Source organism: Cebus imitator, unplaced genomic scaffold (genome assembly GCF_001604975.1).
Source record: "Cebus imitator isolate Cc_AM_T3 unplaced genomic scaffold, Cebus_imitator-1.0 Scaffold140, whole genome shotgun sequence".
NCBI lineage: Eukaryota > Metazoa > Chordata > Mammalia > Primates > Cebidae > Cebus > Cebus imitator.
Genome location: NW_016107455.1, coordinates 1,665,006 through 1,681,840, shown reverse-complemented (window position 1 = coordinate 1,681,840; position 16,835 = coordinate 1,665,006). Strand labels below are relative to the sequence as shown.

General features: G+C 36.2%; 1 protein-coding gene across 1 annotated transcript in view; it reads right to left on the bottom strand.

The window, feature by feature from the left end:
- EFCAB5 (EF-hand calcium binding domain 5) overlaps positions 1 to 16,835 on the bottom strand; it is a 117,598-nt gene that overhangs the window by 51,271 nt on the left and 49,492 nt on the right. The window contains exons 5-7 of the mRNA XM_037743275.1: positions 15,202 to 15,358; positions 12,200 to 12,248; positions 8,678 to 8,748 (exon numbers count right to left, since the gene is read on the bottom strand). Coding sequence (XP_037599203.1) covers positions 8,678 to 8,748; positions 12,200 to 12,248; positions 15,202 to 15,358 — 277 coding nt within the window. The remainder of the gene's footprint in view (positions 1 to 8,677; positions 8,749 to 12,199; positions 12,249 to 15,201; positions 15,359 to 16,835) is intronic.

Here is a 16,835-nt window from a genome sequence, read left to right as displayed (position 1 = left end):
AAAAAAAAAAAAAACTTTCTCTGGGCCAGCCGCAGTGGTTCACACCTGTGATCTCAGCACTTTGGGAGGCAGAGGTGGGCAGATCACCCAGGTCAGGAGTTCAAGACCATCCTGGCCAACATGATGAAATCCTGTCTCTACAAAAATACAAAAATTAGCCAGACATAATGGCAGGTGCCTGTAATCCCAGCTACTGGGGAGGCTGAGGCAGGAGAATTACTTGAACCCAGGAGGCAGAGGTTACAGTGAGCCAAGACTATGCCATTGCACTCCAGCCTGGGCGACAGAGCAAGCAAGACTCCATCTCAAAACAAACAAACAGAACTTTTTCTGAGAGACACTTCTGGATTTTTCATCCCTGAAAGTTCTGAGGGAAAAAAAAAAATCTGGAGCTATAGTCTGTTGGTTTTCTGAGTCAGCATATTCTGATCGTTCTGTAAGTACGCGCTAGCTGGCATAAAGACTAACAGTTGCCAATGTCAACTACAAATCAAATTCCAAATATAAGATTATAGAAGTTTGCCCATGTCTCTTGTAAAAACAGGAAAAGGTGAAAATAGATGGGAGCCTCTGTGTTTTCATACCCTTCCAAGGAATGATTGCTTAATTTAAGAATATAATTACTGTTATCTTTCAGTTATATCTCTGTGAGCTGTTAAACATTCAAACTATACTTAGTCAAGTTATCTCTATGTGCTAAGTCCCAATGAAATGAATTCTGGGATTTTCCTTTCTGACTTAATGCTGAGAATGTGGCAAATGCCACATTTAATAGCTACTGTAAGATTCTATACTTCTGAGCCAATGGGATTCATACTTATTTAATTGTAGACATATTGAAGAGTTGATGAACTGGGTGATATAAGAACAATAGGAATAAAACTATGTTTGGAAACTATCTATCTTAGGTATTCCAAATGGTATTTGTAAGCCTTGGTAGTATAGAAGGAGTGCAAACAAGGAGTACAGAATATCAAAGTACACAGGTTATATTTGTTATCTATCATTGAAGAAATGGTGTGTTCAAACAGCCTGTGGGCAGAAAATTAGCTTTCCAGTTTTAGGGAGGAAACTTTAAGAAAAAAACAATTGCTGGGCGTGGTGGCTCATGCCTGTAATCCCAGCTACTCAGGAGGCTGAGGCAGGAGAATCATTTGAACCTGGGAGGCGGCGGTTGCAGTGAGTCGAGATTGTGTCACTGCACTCCAGCCTGGGTGACAGAGCGAAATTCTGTCTCAAAATAATAATAATAATAATAATTATTATTATAGTTTGTATAATTTTAAAAAATTTATTCCAATGATGTTACTTTGGCAATTTATGAGTAAAATAAGACTCTAGAATAAATTTATTCCCAATTGAACAAGAATAAGAAGTCATACTAGCATTTATCTTTTCATTTCAGTCTGGCAGATTAAATTGCCTTTCTCAATAAATACAAAAAGATAATGGAGAGATGACAGCTTCATCAACAGCAGACAAAGTAAAAAGAGGCCACATGCAAGTAGGGTTTTCTTACCACTTCTAATTTCTACCCATTCCTTCCTCTAACAAATCTTGAGATGACTGAAAAAATTCTACCTAATATTATGTACGCTATTTGCAGCTGAGTTTATTAAATGCAAAAAACAAACAAACAAAAAGACTGTTTTCCATCCTGATTTTTTTCTTCTTATAGCAATAGGACAATAGGTAGTGTATTAAAATATACACATTCTTGAAAAAAATTCATGCTATACTTTTCTTTCTGTAAAAATTGAATTTACATGGGCACTAAAAAAATCTCTCATTCAACTGGGCACAGTGGCTCATACCTGTAATCCCAGCACTTTGGGAGGCACAGGTGGAAGGATCACTTGAATCCAGGAGTTTGAGATCAGCCCAGGCAACATAGGGAGACTCATGTCCACAAAAATAAACAAAATTAGCCAGGCAAAGTGACACATGCCTGCAGTCCCCCTCTACCTGGAGGCTGATGTGGGAAGATCACTTGAGCCCAGGAGGCTGAGGCTGCAGTGAGCCAAAATTGTGCCAATGCACTCCATCCTGAGTGACTCTGTCTCAAAAAAATAAAGATAAAATCTCAGTAATTCAAATTTTGTAAGATGTTCTACTTTTATTTTCCATTAGAAAGAATGAAAGTAGTAATGTAGAAAAATTTTATTTGGAAGATTAGCTACTTATAAATGAAAGGTTTGTTTAATAACCATAGTGATATGCTCTGCTAGCCATTTTAGGGAAAAAGAAAAAATAGGTGAATATTTAACTGATTTGGGGAAGAAGAGAAACTTCTAAGCATAGGAGCAATAAAAAAGACCTCCAGGCCGGGGGCAGTGGCTCACACGTGTAATCCCAGCACTTTGGGAGGCACAGGTGGGCTGATCACCTGAGGTTGGTAGTTTGAGACCACTCTGACCAACATGGAGGGTTAGGATTAGGGTTAGGGTTAGGGTTAGGGTTAGAAACCCTAACCCCATCTCTACTAAAATACAAAAAATTAGCCAGGCATGGTGGCACATGCCTGTAATCCCAGCTACTTGGGAGGCTGAGAGAGGAGAATCACTTGAACCTGGTAGGCAGAGCTTGCGGTGAGCTGAGAATGTGCCATTAGCCTGGGCAACAAGAAAGAAACTCCAACTCAAAACAAAAAAAACAAAACAAAACAAAACAAAAACTCCGGAAATAATTCATAGATTTGTTTGCATAAAATCTTTAAAATTTTCTATAAATTAGAAACCACCAAAATTTTTAAACAATTGAGAAAAGTTGAAAAATATGTTAACAAAAAAAACCACTCTATAAAATATTTTAAAGAAGTTTATTCTGAGATAATATGGGTGACCACTGTCTGAGGAAAACACAAACCCAAGAAGCCTTAAGTGGTCCTAAGGCAGTCAGATTAGTTTGGTTTTATATATTTTAGGGAGGCAGAATTTACATGCAAAGACATAAATCAATACATGGAAGGTATACACTGGTTAGGCCTCAAAAGATCGGATATCTTGCAGCAGGGGTTTGCAGGTTATAGGTGGATTCAGAGATTATTTAATTTGCAATTGTTTAAAGGAGTAAGGCTCTGTCTAAAACTTGGAGTCAGCAGAAAGGAAAGTTTTAAGTTAAGGATGCTATGTGGCAAGACTGATGGCCTACAGGTTTGACTTAACTCTTACCTGGCATGACCTTAGGTCTTATTTATAACTTAGTATCTTATTGGCAAAGAGTCTGTTTTGTCAGTTTTAGGATCTGTATTTTAACTTTAACAGTGGTCAGTTATTGTGCCTAAACTCCAAGGGGGAAGGGATATAATGAGGCATATCTGACCTCCCTTCCTGTCATGGCAGGGAATTCAGTTTTTTAAGGTTTTTCTAGGGTTCCCTTGGCTAAGACGGGGTCTGTTCAGTCATCAGAAGGCTTAGGATTTTATTTTTAGTTTAAAAATATATGCAATTTGTGATCATAAATGATAATGTCTTTAATATATAATGAACATTTACAACTCCATAAGAAAAAATAAACATCAGGTAAGATGACCAAAGGATCTGAATGGATGATTTACATTAGAAGAAATTTTTAAATAACCTTTAATCTCACCAGAAATCACAAAGATAAGAGTTAAAAAACAAAATGCCATCGAATTACTTTTTTTTTTTTTGAGATGGGGTCTTGCTCTGTCAGCCAGGTTGGAGTACAGTGGTGTGATTATAGCTCACTGCAGCCTTGAACTCCTAGGCTCATGCAATCCTGCCTCGGCCTCACGACAGAGATTTCTTATACTCTGTTAAGTATAACCTACTGTTGGTGATAATACGGTGCTTTGAGAGCCGTCATGTGTTACTGAGGAGAATGTATCAGTAAAACCAAGAGCACAATTTGACAAATAGATGCTAAAACCTCAAATATTTATTCTTTGACATACTTCTTCCATTTCTGGGAATCTAAGGAAATTACTGAAACTGTGTCTTAGCTCAGGCTTAGGTATAACAAAATACCATAGACTGGGTGAGTTAAACAACAGAGATTTATTTTCTTACAGTTCTGCAGGCTGGAAAGTCCAAATCAAGGTGCCCACAGAGTTAGCCTCTGGTGAGGGCTGTTGAATAAAAATTATAGAAGGCAGTTGTTTTGGACTAAGCTCCTGAACCAGGCCCAACAGACCAGACTAAACATCAAAATGGAGTAACTCAGGCTGAGGTTCCATATCACTAAACTAAAACTAAGTTGTTATCTAACCTTCTGAGAAATTAGAAACTTTCATGTCCACTGAGCAGTAACAAGGCACCTTGCCCCTGCCTCCAAAGTGTCAAAGTAGATTGAACAGGGAACTTGGATCTTTATGCCCACCTGGCTGTAGAGAGGTGGCACTCCCCTTCTTGCACCAGCATGGTATCAGAGGAAGCTTTTTAAAGCAAGATGCAAATAAGATTCAAAGTCTCACAGTGATAGATGCAGGAGCAGATAAAGAAACCTTGCACAGAGTCTTGCCTGGGCATGCCTGCAACGGACTGGGGGCCCATATGCACATTGAAAGAATGAGGCAGAGCCACCAGGAATTCATGCCTTATGCAGACGGAGGAGCTGGATCTCTTCAGCTCCTGTGTACTGACCTGGCATTCAGTCTGTGAGGTGAGAATCTGTTGATGGACCCTCTCTTTCTTTGCGGAGAGCTTTCTTTTCACCTAATAAATACATCTTCACCATTCAATGTGTCCGTGTGCCTAATTTTTCCCAGTTGTCAGGCAAGAACATGGTTTTTAGCTTAACTAAGGAGCAAAAAATCCTACATCAATAGCGTTATACCCAAAATGTCCAAGACAAAATAGAAGATCACATTTTGTATGAGGAACTAGGAAAATCTCAACTTGAAAGAGAAAATTCAATCAGCAGATCAACACTGAAATGACGCAGCTGTTGGAATTATCTGAGAAGGATTTTAAAGCAGCCACTATAAAAATAATTCAACAAGCAATTATGAACATCCTTAAAACAAATTAAAAACTTAAAAGTCGAGCAAAGACATAAAAGACATTAAAAAAATGAAAATTTTGAAAAATGCAATTCAGAAGGCTAAAGTGGGAGGATCATATCTCTCTCTCTCTTTTTTTTTTCTTCTTTTCTTTTTCTCCCCTCTCCAAGACACTATTTCTTAAAAAACAACAGGGCTGGGCATAGTGGTTCATGCCTGTAATCCTAGCACTTTGGAAGGCTGAGGTGGGAGAATCTCTTGAGTTGGCTATCCTGGGCAACACAGAGAGAACCTGTTTCTACAAAAATAAAATTTATCCCCATATGGTGGTACATGACTGTGGTCCCAGCTTCTTGGGAGGCTAAAGTGGGAGGATGGCTTGGGCCTGGGAGGTTGAAGCTGCAGTGAGCTGTGATCATGCCATTGCACTCCAGCCTGGGTAACAGAGTAAGACCCTGTTTCAGAAAGAACCACAACAAAAACTACTGAAATTAAAAGCTCAATGTATGGGCTTAGCATCAGAGTGGAGGAGACAGAGGAAGGAATCAATGGACTTGAAGACAGAACAGTAGAATTTACCCAGTCTGAACAACAGAGGAAAAAACAGACTGAAAAAAAAGAAGAAAAAAAAATAACAGTCAGAGGTAGGACTATAATAAAAGATCTAACATTCATGTCTTTCAGAGTTCAGAACACTTAATACAATCCAACAAGAGAAAAACACCACTTTATCTATTGAGGAAAATTAATTTGAATGAAGTAAATTTTTTATCATCAATCATGGAGGTCAGAAGGAAGTGAAAAAACATTTTCAAGAGCTAAAATAAAAAACCTTTTAATCAAGAATTCTATATCCAGTGAAATTATCATTCAGGAATAAAGGGAAAATATTCTCAACAATGTAAAACTGATAGAATTTGTCATCTCTATATCTGCTCTAAAAGAATGGCTAGAGGAAATTCTCTAAATAGAATGCATAAAAGAAGGAATCTTGAAATATCAGGAAGGAAGGACAATGAAAAAAGCAAAAAACACAGGTTAATACAACAGACTTTTCTTCTCGTCTTGAGTTTTCTAAATTATGTTTAACAGTTGAAGTTAAATTATGTTTAACAGTACCTGATGTGATGTATGTATGGGAAATATTTCAGACAATGATGTTGTAAGTGGCAAAATGGAAAACAACTTAAAGGATACAGGTTTCTACATTTCCCCGGAACTGGCAAAATGTCATTACCAGTAGACCTAGTAGACTTTTGCGGTACTGAAATAGTTTTGTATCTTAATTTTGGTGGTGGTAACAGAAATCTACATGTGCTAAAATAACATAATACTATACACATACATTATATCAATGTTAATTTTCTGATTTTAATCTTATGCTAAAGTCATGCAAAATATAACCTTTAGGGAAACTGGATAAAGGGCATGTGGGACCTCTCTGTACTATCTTTGCAACTTCTTGTAAATCTATAATTATTTCAAAATGAAATAATTTTAGAACATGTTTTAAAGAATACTTATTGACATAGAGAAATGATCAAGGATGATATTAAGTGAAAAAAGTAGGATATACAATATATTAGGCATAACCAAAAATCTATATGAAAAAACCCACAAAATTAAAACTAAAACCTTACATGTCTTACTATAAATGTAATAGACACTATCAAGCACAAGGGTCAAGACCATGATAAGCTTTGAAGTCAGGGTGACCTGGGACTAGTCTTGCTTTGTCACATATGTGCTGTGTGATCTCAAGGAAAGTGTTCACCTTTTTAGGTCTCATTTGCAGAATGAAGATAATAATAACTGAGTTGTTGTGAGGATTACACAAGAAAGTACATCTAATAAACTTAGTACACAATATGTCACATAAAAAGTGGTAAAAAGCATTAGCTATTATTATTATACAAAGAAAAATATAGTGCTAACAGTGGCTTTTATTGGTGGTAAATTGTGGATTTTAAATTTTTTTACTTCTTTACATTTTTATGTCCTTAAATGTCTATAATGAACCTATATTACTTTTTATGGCACCATAATTCACATATCATAAAATTAATATATTTTATAATTGTTTTCAGAGATGAGGGTCTCACTATTTTGCCCAGTTTGGTCCCAAACTCCTGGCCTCATGCAATCCTCTTCTCTCAGCCTCCCTAGTTGTTGGCATGAGCCACTGCATCTGGCCTACTTTTATAATTTAAAAAAAAATAGGAAAATGTTCTAACTTGTCCACTTTAAGGGAAACTAATATAAGACAACTAGGCAAGTGCACTGAACATCAGTGCCTTGCAAAGAAATGTAAGTTAGGTTTATTACTATATTAAAGAGGTAAAGCTTTGACTTTTCATGAACCATTTTAATACTATCATTTGTTCCTCTATGTATTTTTCTTCCAGTAGCTTGTCTCATTTGTATCTGTGGAATTTTAATTTTAATTTATGATAACATGGAGTGGCTAATGCCACTGAAAGAAGATTTTTATTACTTAAGACTTCCAAGTGAAGGAAGCATGCCACACCATGCAGGGCCACAGGGGAAGCACCAGGTTTGGGTCAGGAGGCAGAACTGAAAGGAGCAAAGGGATAGCCTAAGACAGAATCCTTCCTGGGATTTCCACAGGAAAATGCAAGCCAGGACAGGTTAAACAGTTAAGGATTGGCTGGTTTGAATAATTCTGGCAGACCCTGAGGCACAAGGGCTATTTCTGGTTGTCTGGTACTGGTCCTGGGTTGATTTAGAGCAGTAGAAATATTAGCTCAGTGTGTGAGAATTAGTAAGGAGGTGGTTCATACTATGGGTTGTCAATCACAGGGGAGATATAAACAACTCTGGCCACTAGTTTGGCCTTGTGAGTAATGCATGACAAATAGAAAAACAAACAATCTAAGAAAACACAGTTAGAATATAACTGAGGTAGAATTTGTTAAATTCTTATCTATACAATAATCATTTTGAAAAGAATTCCAGAAATCCTTCATATGGAACTTTGAAACTGTATATAGTGCATAATCGCCTTCAATGGTGCAAAGGTGTATGAAAAAGAAACAGAAAATTATCTTGACTCTGGAACTCATTAGAGAAAAACAAGGGGAAATGGAGAAACATGAAAAAATATAAAAGCAGGCTATGGAAGACTTAGGACTCTGGTACCATTAAACTGCTTATTTTACTTATTCTATTATAATAGAATCATACTTTTTCATATGCAATATTATGTAGACTTTGAAACCAACTGACTGAATACAAATTTCCCTGGGTTTACTAATTGTGAAACAGTGAGCAAGATATTTCACCTTTCTACATCTTGGTGTCTCCATCTGTAAAAGTCGAGGAACTGAGAGGGTTACCCAAGTTCATATATGATGCCTGGCCCATAGGAAAGTTGTTGTAAGTTTTAGATCTCATTAGTGTTTGAATAACCAGATTTCACTGAATATAAGAGGCTGTTTTTTCTTGATCTTACCAGAAGGTGTCAGTGGAAGTTTTTTATACTTTCACATCATGAGTGATACTGATTGAAAGAAATTGTAAGATGTAATCTAATTTCAGAGGAGATGAAATATTTTGAAGTATATATTTTAGAATGTATAAAATAAGTTTTGCGCTTTCATTTAATACTAATTTAATGATGTGTGACAGTCACCAATAGATAATTTAAACTGGCAAAATAATTCATTTCAAATACTAAATAATATAACTTCTTACTTCTGTAAATTCCATTTTGTTCAATCTTGGTTCTGTTGAGTCAGTAATATCCAATTGTTTGCTGTATGATTCTATTTATGGAATGAAGATTATTTGCTAGTTAGTTTGGTTGTAATACATATTTGATATTTATACTATAGTGCTTTAAAAGAATATAAAATTATAAGCTAATGTCTACTCATAATTACAATAAAGTGAATGACATATAGTTGGGTAACATACCAAATACTACAAAATTATTACTTTTCCTGGCTTAGCACGCAAACCAAATACTAAAAAACGAGCCTATATTTTCAATGTCTAGATTGGAATAAAGCAGAAATAAATATGCACATCAATAGTATAAAAGACAACAAAAACATCTGTTTTGGCTTATACCAGCATTTATGCTAGCAAGTCTGAAAACACTTCTGCAAACTTTCTTTTTAGAAACTTTATTTTGTCTTTAATGTTTCTTAAATACTACATAAAAATGTTCTTTTAGTTAACTAATTCAAATAATACAAAAATATAAGCAAAAAACCATGAATATCTTCTTTTTTCTCTACCTCTCATTAGCACTCTCATTCGTCTCTGCCCCAGATGAAACCACTGTCAACAGTTTGTCATCCTTCTAGCAACCTTTCTATGCATTTCCATATGTGTATATAAATGTGTATATATACACGTACCTTTTGTTTTTCTATATGTAAATATGATCATTTTGATGTACAACTTACTTTTTCATTTGCCACTCATAGTAGCTTTTTTTCAAATAGGACCTGGGGCTCAGGGAAATTTTGTAATGTGTGTATAGACCGGGAGTCATCAACTGCAGTCATGAACTTGAATAAGAATGTTCATAGTATGTATAGTGATAAGAAAGCTTAAAAGGAAACTCTGGAAAACAAAATTTAAGGTGTAAGCAAAAGAAGAGTAAAGAAACAAAAACACTAAAAGGTGATCAAAAATAGAAGAAAAAAATAGAATGATATCACAAAAACCAAGAAAAAAGAGTTTTATAAATTAGAGTGATCAATAATGATGAATGTGATAATTAGTTAAAGACTTTTAAACCTTCATTTGATACACAATTTATGTAATCCTTACAGATCTTGCCAAGAGAAAAATACATGAAAGCTCATGATGAAAGAAGTACACACTGGTTTCCTCTCCTACTTCTAATAGTAACTCTTCCTGTCCATCATTGGCTGGCACAGGAGCATAGAAAAGACTTTTCAATCACTCTTGAATTTTGTTAAGTGCTCATTATGAGATATCAGTTATTGTGGCCATAGGAGGACTATATAAATTTTCATATAAGTTTAGGCATTAGATGCTGACATTTCCATCCCAGACCTTCCCCCAAACTTCAGATGATCATGCGAACCAGACTGGTTTCTAGCAGTAACAGTTGCTATTAAATATATGTGTCTGTCTCTGACTGGAGTTTGAGCAACTTAAGGGCAGGAAACATGTCTTGTCAGTCCTCTTTGCATTCTCTACCTCATTACAGTATCTTCAACTAAGTGAGGGCTCAATGATTGTTGACCAAATAAATGAATGGTACAAAAAATAAATACTGTAGTATAGGGGAGAGAAGAAACAGTCACTGTCAATTGGAACACTCTGTAATTTCTGTAATTTTATCGGGATCCTAAACTGAGTTCTCTTAACTCACTCCTTCTGTACCTTCATTTGAAAATACATGAAGTTATTTCAATGATTTTTTGAAACAAGAGTGAAGGACAAGCTGACTGAAGACTTGCAGGCTTTGGATAATGTGAGACCAAGTAGAAAGAGAAAATGTTGTCAGTAAGGCCCAAATCATGTTTGGAGATCAGTGATCAGGAAGATGGGAAGGGTATTTTATTTTTAAAAGTGACAACAGATTTCAGACCATGTATCATTGTCAATGCAACAAAAGTATTCAAAAAATTAAATGGAAAAAAAAATCTATTGGATATAAATTATGTAAATCTCAGGACCCAAACTCTAGTTCCTATGCAAAAAGAGAGTTGTTTTTTTTTTTTTTTTTAACCTAATTTCATATAGGGAAATCTTTCTGAAAACAAAAGCATCAAAATCTGCGAATCTCCATAGGAGTGGTACTGTCCTCCTTTCCTCCCAGAGAGCATGATGGAAATTTGTGGGTGAGTTTTTATTACCACAATGATGAGGAATAGGAGCAGAGGCAGAACTCCTGTAATTCCTGCACAATAAAGACTTTCCCCCTCCTGCAGGACATTCAAGTAGATGAAAAACCTGCTTATAATAATTTTGAACCTAGAACTCAACTCTAGTTTACATATAAATGCAGAATATAATTTTGCTGTGGAATTTTCCAAGAATGTAACTTCCATGAAAATTTGAGAGGGAATTATACTTTGTTTAATTCTACAACTTTATCAAGAGTTGTTCACCATTTCAGAAATTGTGTAGTAGGAAGTAATATAAATTGTATCTGAATTCTAATACAACACACCTGTGTTAGTCTGCATTTCTTGAAATTCTATGTATATATATTCATTTTGCCCTCTTCCCTAATGTCAAATACAAATAAAATAGTCGATTGTATACAGTTTTACTTTTCTTAAATCTAAAAGTTCATTATAATTAGGTAGAAATGTCTGACTACTTCATTATGTCTTCTAGTAAAGTTGTAGCAATGCATTTATATATTGAAATACAGTGCATATAATTTATTTTTTAGAGGGAATCTCCCTCTGTCACCAGGCTGGAGTGCAGTGGCATGATCTTGGCTCACTGCAACCTCCGCCTCCTGGGTTCAAGCAATTCTCCTGCCTCAGCCTCCAGAGTAGCTGGAGGTGCCTGCCACCATCCCGGCTAATTTTTGTATTATAGTAGAGTCTGGGCTTTCACTATGTTGGCCAGGCTGGTCTCAAACTCCTAATCTCAAATGATCTGCCTACTTCCCAAAGTGCTGGGATTACAGGCATGAGCCACTACACCAGACCTCTGAAGAAGTCTTAAGCCTAATATCTATAGTAACAGAACTGGATGAGATTCCCCAGGGAAATTTATGTAGCAAGAAAAGAGAACTCAAGGAACAACATTTGAGAAACAAAGAATGACCCCAGGAGGGTTATAACTAAGGTGTAGGTTATAAGAGTGGGTAGAGTCAAGGAAATTCAAATTAAGGAATTTAGGGAGGCAGTGTTCAACTCTGGTGAATCTTAGCATGAGTCACTGTGCCTGACCAGTGCCTATCATTTTCTTATGCCTTTCCTTATATTTCTCCTTTCTATCACAGTTATGACATCATATTTTTCTTTTAAAATTTTGTGTATGTAAGAAATATTTTCTAGGAATGTCATAGTATAATAAGAGAGTATTGGAGAGTATGGTAATAAAATGGACACCAGACTAAAAGGATTGAGAATCACAGATTGCTTTTCTCCTTTTATACATTATCTGGAAAGCATGGAAGAGCCTAATTGCATTGACTCTTCATCTGAATTCAGTGTCCCCCACCCAAAAAAGAGATAAAAATAAAAATATCAGAGTAATAGGCAGACTTACCAAGCTTGAAATCTGGATTTTGAAAGAATTCATGAAGAGCATTCTGAATCTGCAAATCAAAAGAGAAAAAAAAAATAAAGAAACCATATGCTGCTCCTCAGTTATCACATATTTGTTACTTTAGACTAAAAGCCATCTATAGTCTTTCTATTTTAGTATTGGGTGATCTTTCCAACTCAAGGACAGAAATAGCAATAAGTCACATGTAATTTCTACAAGGGGTCTTCAAAAGTTCATGGAAAATGTGTATTATAAAAAACTATGCATGGATTTCAAAATTTTGCACAAAAATAAACTTGTAATAACTTGTTATGTCTAAACAAGATCTAGCTTGAGTAACTAAAAAGGATAAGACATCAGTTTGAAGAAAGCCCCTATCAGAGCAACACAAATTCTGCTTAAATTGAAGCAAAAACATTAAATTTATGGTGAAGCTTGGCTGAAAGGATTGTGAAATCACTGGTGTTTTATAAAGTGTTTAGGGAGACAATGCTCCAAAGAAATCAGCAGTTTACAAATGGATAATTCATGTTAGGAAAGGATGAAATGATGTTGAAGATAAAGCCCATGGCGCAGACCATCCACACCAGTTTTCAAGGAAATAAAATCATCTTGCTCATGTCCTTATTGAAGAGGACTAAAAATTAACAGCAGAAGCAATAGGCAACACATAGACATCTCAATTGGCTCTGCTTACACAATTCTGACTGAAAAATTAAAGTTGAAAAAATTTCTAGTCAATGGGTGCCAAAACCATTGCACCCAGATCAGGTGCAGATAAGAGCAGAACTTCAGATGGAATTTTTAAACAAGTGGGATCAAGATCCTGAAGCATTTCTTCAAAGAATTGTAACAGGAGATGAAACATGGCTTTACCCGTGTGATCCTAAAGACAAAGCACAATCAAAGCAATGATTGGTTACCAAGAGGTGGAAGTGGTCCTCTTAAAAGCAGACTGATCAAGAGAAGGTCAAAGCAACAGTTTTGGGGATGCTTAAGGCATTTTGCTTGTTAACTTTCTGGAAGACCAAAGAACAATAACATCTGTTTACTATGAGAATGTTCTGAGAAACACTAGCTAAAGCTTTAGCAAAAAAAAATGTCTGGGAAAGCTTCACCAGAGAGTCCTCCTTCACCACAGTAATGCTGTTGCTCATTCGTCTCATCAAACAGGGCAAGCTGTGCACACTGGCACACACCTGTAATCCCAGCTACTCAGGAGGCTGAGGCAGAAGAACTATGAGCTTGTGCGAACCTGGACAAAATGGAAACACCTGTCTCCACTAACAAAACAAGAACAATTTTGTGAGAGTTTCAATGAGAAATCATTAGGAATCCACCTTACAGTCCTGATTTAGCCCCTTCTGACTCTTTATTTTCTAATCTTAAAAAAATCATTAAAGGACTCCTATTTTTCTTCAGTTAATAATGCAAAAAAAGACTGCATTGAAATGGTTAAACTCCCAGGACCCTCTGTTCTTTAGGGATGGACGAAATGGCTGGTATTATCACTTACAAGTGTCTCGAACTTGATGGAGACCCTTTTTATTTATTTATTTGCCATTTAAAAAGTAATGGCAAAAACCACAATTACTTTTGCACCAACCTAATATTTGAGATGGGGTTTTGCCACGTTGGCCAGGCTGGTCTCGCACTCCTGGGCAAAAGTGATCCTCCTGCCTCAGCCTCCTAAAGTACTGGGATTACAGGCCTGAGCCATGGCACCCAGCCTGATGGAGCTTATGTTGACCTATAAAGTTTATATTTTTAATTATATTTTAATTCAATTTACCCACACAGTTTTTGAAGTCTCCCCTTAAGGGTATAAAAAGTTATTTTACATATATATTCTCAATGATTCCCAACCTTTTTGTGTGATTAGGACTGAGATGCTGACAGTGACCCCATTTTGCCTTCTACAGGGGATATTTCTAGCAACTGTCAGACCTGGCATGATGGAGCTAAGGCACTTTTGGCAAGCACTTTGGCCATCCAAAGAATCCTCTGTACTTCTTCATTCTTCAATTACTAAAGATAAAACTTCAGAGTTCTTCTTGGTCCATTTTTGAAACCATTTTATTTTTTAGAGAAGTTTTAAGTGCACAGGAAAACTGAGCAGAAATTACAAAGAGCTCACACACACACACTCTATACACATACACGGCCGTATACTATTATTAATATCCTGCACCAGAGTCAATAAATCTACACTGACATGTCATTATCACCCAAACTCTGCACTTTATATTAGAGGTCTCTGCACTGTAGCTTTGACCTCCTGGACTCGAGTAATCCTCCCACCTCAGCCACCCGAGAAGCTAGAACCACAGCCTGGCTAATTTTTAAATTTTTTTGTAAAAACAGGGTCTCCCTATGTTCCTTAGGCTGGTCTTGAATTCCTGGCCTCAAGCAATCTTCCTAACTTGGCCTCCAAAAGTACTGGGATTATAGGTGTGAGCCACCACACCCAAAGAGATATGTCTTCTGTGAATATTTTCTCCCAGTCTGTGGCTTGTCTTCCCTGGTCTCTTTTTAATCATTCACTTTAAACTGAAAATATGCTTAGCATTGTATCTAATAAAAAAGTATTTCCAAATCCATATATACCTAAGAAAACCATTTAACTCTTAGAGTACAGTTGTTCTCTAGAGCTAAGTGACAGTCTCATGGGTCTCACAGAAGTAGACACACACACACACACACACACACACACACACCCCCCAAACACACAAATGAAATATATGTCTGTTTATAATGATGAGTTTGGAACCTTAGCTAGAGTCAAGATTTTAGAAATCTAGCTAGAATTTCTTTTTTTTTTTTTTTTTAAATGCTCAAGAGAAATTGAAGGAATCAACTCTTATGAACCAGACAAGTCAAGGCTTACCTTAGCAGTACTGAAAATTTCAAGGGAGGCTTCTAGTATGCTACTCAGTATTCTAGCAACTGTCCTCTTACCACTTACCCCACCTACCTTTCACATATACCCCCCATTTTCTTACCACTGACACAGGAATCATTCCTTTAGGGTCTAGAATCCACTCATCGAATTGCTCCTGCAGAGCCTGTTTCCGTGTGTTGGCCACCTTGACTTTGATTTTGCCTATGCTTTCTCTTTGTTTTCTATTCTGTTTAACATTCTCTTTCATCCTGGATACTCTGTAGGATGTAGATATAGAAAACATGTTGAGTTGATACCCTTGGATTTAGTTCAGATTAGAATACAGGAATTCAGAATCTCTTTCAAACTGCTTACCTGTTTTTTTCTCCATGAAATCTTTGTTTCAAGTCTGTAGTGAACCCTTCTTTCCCCAAGCACTTAATGAATTTGGCATTAATCATAGGGTACTTTCTACTGTTTGACTTTTTATAGAGGTAGGCCTTATTTTACCCAACTAAATACTAGACTTAAGAAGTATTGATAGGAATGTAAATTAGTACAAACATTATGGAAAATGGTAAGGACGTTCCTCAAAAAACTAAAAACAGAATTACTGTATGATCCAGCAATCTTATTTCTGGGTATTTACCCAAAAGATCTGAAATCAGTTTGTTAAAGAGAGGGCTGCACGTCCATGTTCACTGCAGCACTATTTACAATAGCCAAGTTATAGAACCAACATAAATGTCCACCAACAGACAAATGGATAGAGGGAATGTGGTTTATAAATACAATGGAATACTATACAGCCTTTAAAAAAGAAGGAAATTCTGTCATTTCTGATAGCAGGAATGAATTGGAGAACATTATGCTAAGTGAAAAAAGTCAGACACAGGAAGACAAATACCACAAGTTCTCACTTATTTGTGTAATATAAAACAAACAAACACATAGAAACAGAGAGTAGAATGGTGGTTACAGAAGCTGGGAATGGGGGAAATGGAGAGAGGATGGTCAAAGGGTATAAAATCTCAGACAACATGAAGAAGTTTTTTTTTGAGATCTATTGTATTGTACATTTCACAATTGCTGAGAGTAAATTTCTAATGTTTTCATCACAAAAAAATAATATGTATTTGGGTGATAGATATACTAATTTGTTTGATTTCATTATTTCACATTGTATTCAAAAATTAGAACATCACTTTGGCCTCACAAATGTATATAAGTTGTTGATTTACAACTTAAAAAACAGGTAGTAAAAATAGCTCTAGAAGATGCTATATGTACTGAAAAGGCAAGATTGGATGCAGTAAGGCCTTAGGGTACTGAGCTTCTCTCTTCCCTGGACACAGATATCATCTGAAAAGGTTGATTTCAGGTCTAGAGTGGAAGCCTAGAAGATGCATTTATACAAGCATCCCAGGTCATTCTGATGCCTTGGGTGAAACTTTTGAGAAATCAGTCTAGCAGTATATCTTGGCTAATTGCCTTTATCTAGCCAAAGTCACATGCTTTGCCAGTCACTGCTAATGTCCTGAGCATAAAAGTTATCCTTGCAGCTACAACCGTACCACTCAGGTTAAGAATGGGGGAAAAACTGTGTCTATGTGCATCACTCCTATTAGGACTCCAAAAGCCCCAAACTGGCTTTGATCAAGATCAAAGAGATTGGCTCAGAATAATAAAAATAGTCGCTGGTTTCAAGTGCAATTTTTTCCCAACAATATTTCAGGCAAGTCTTCATCTTTCTTT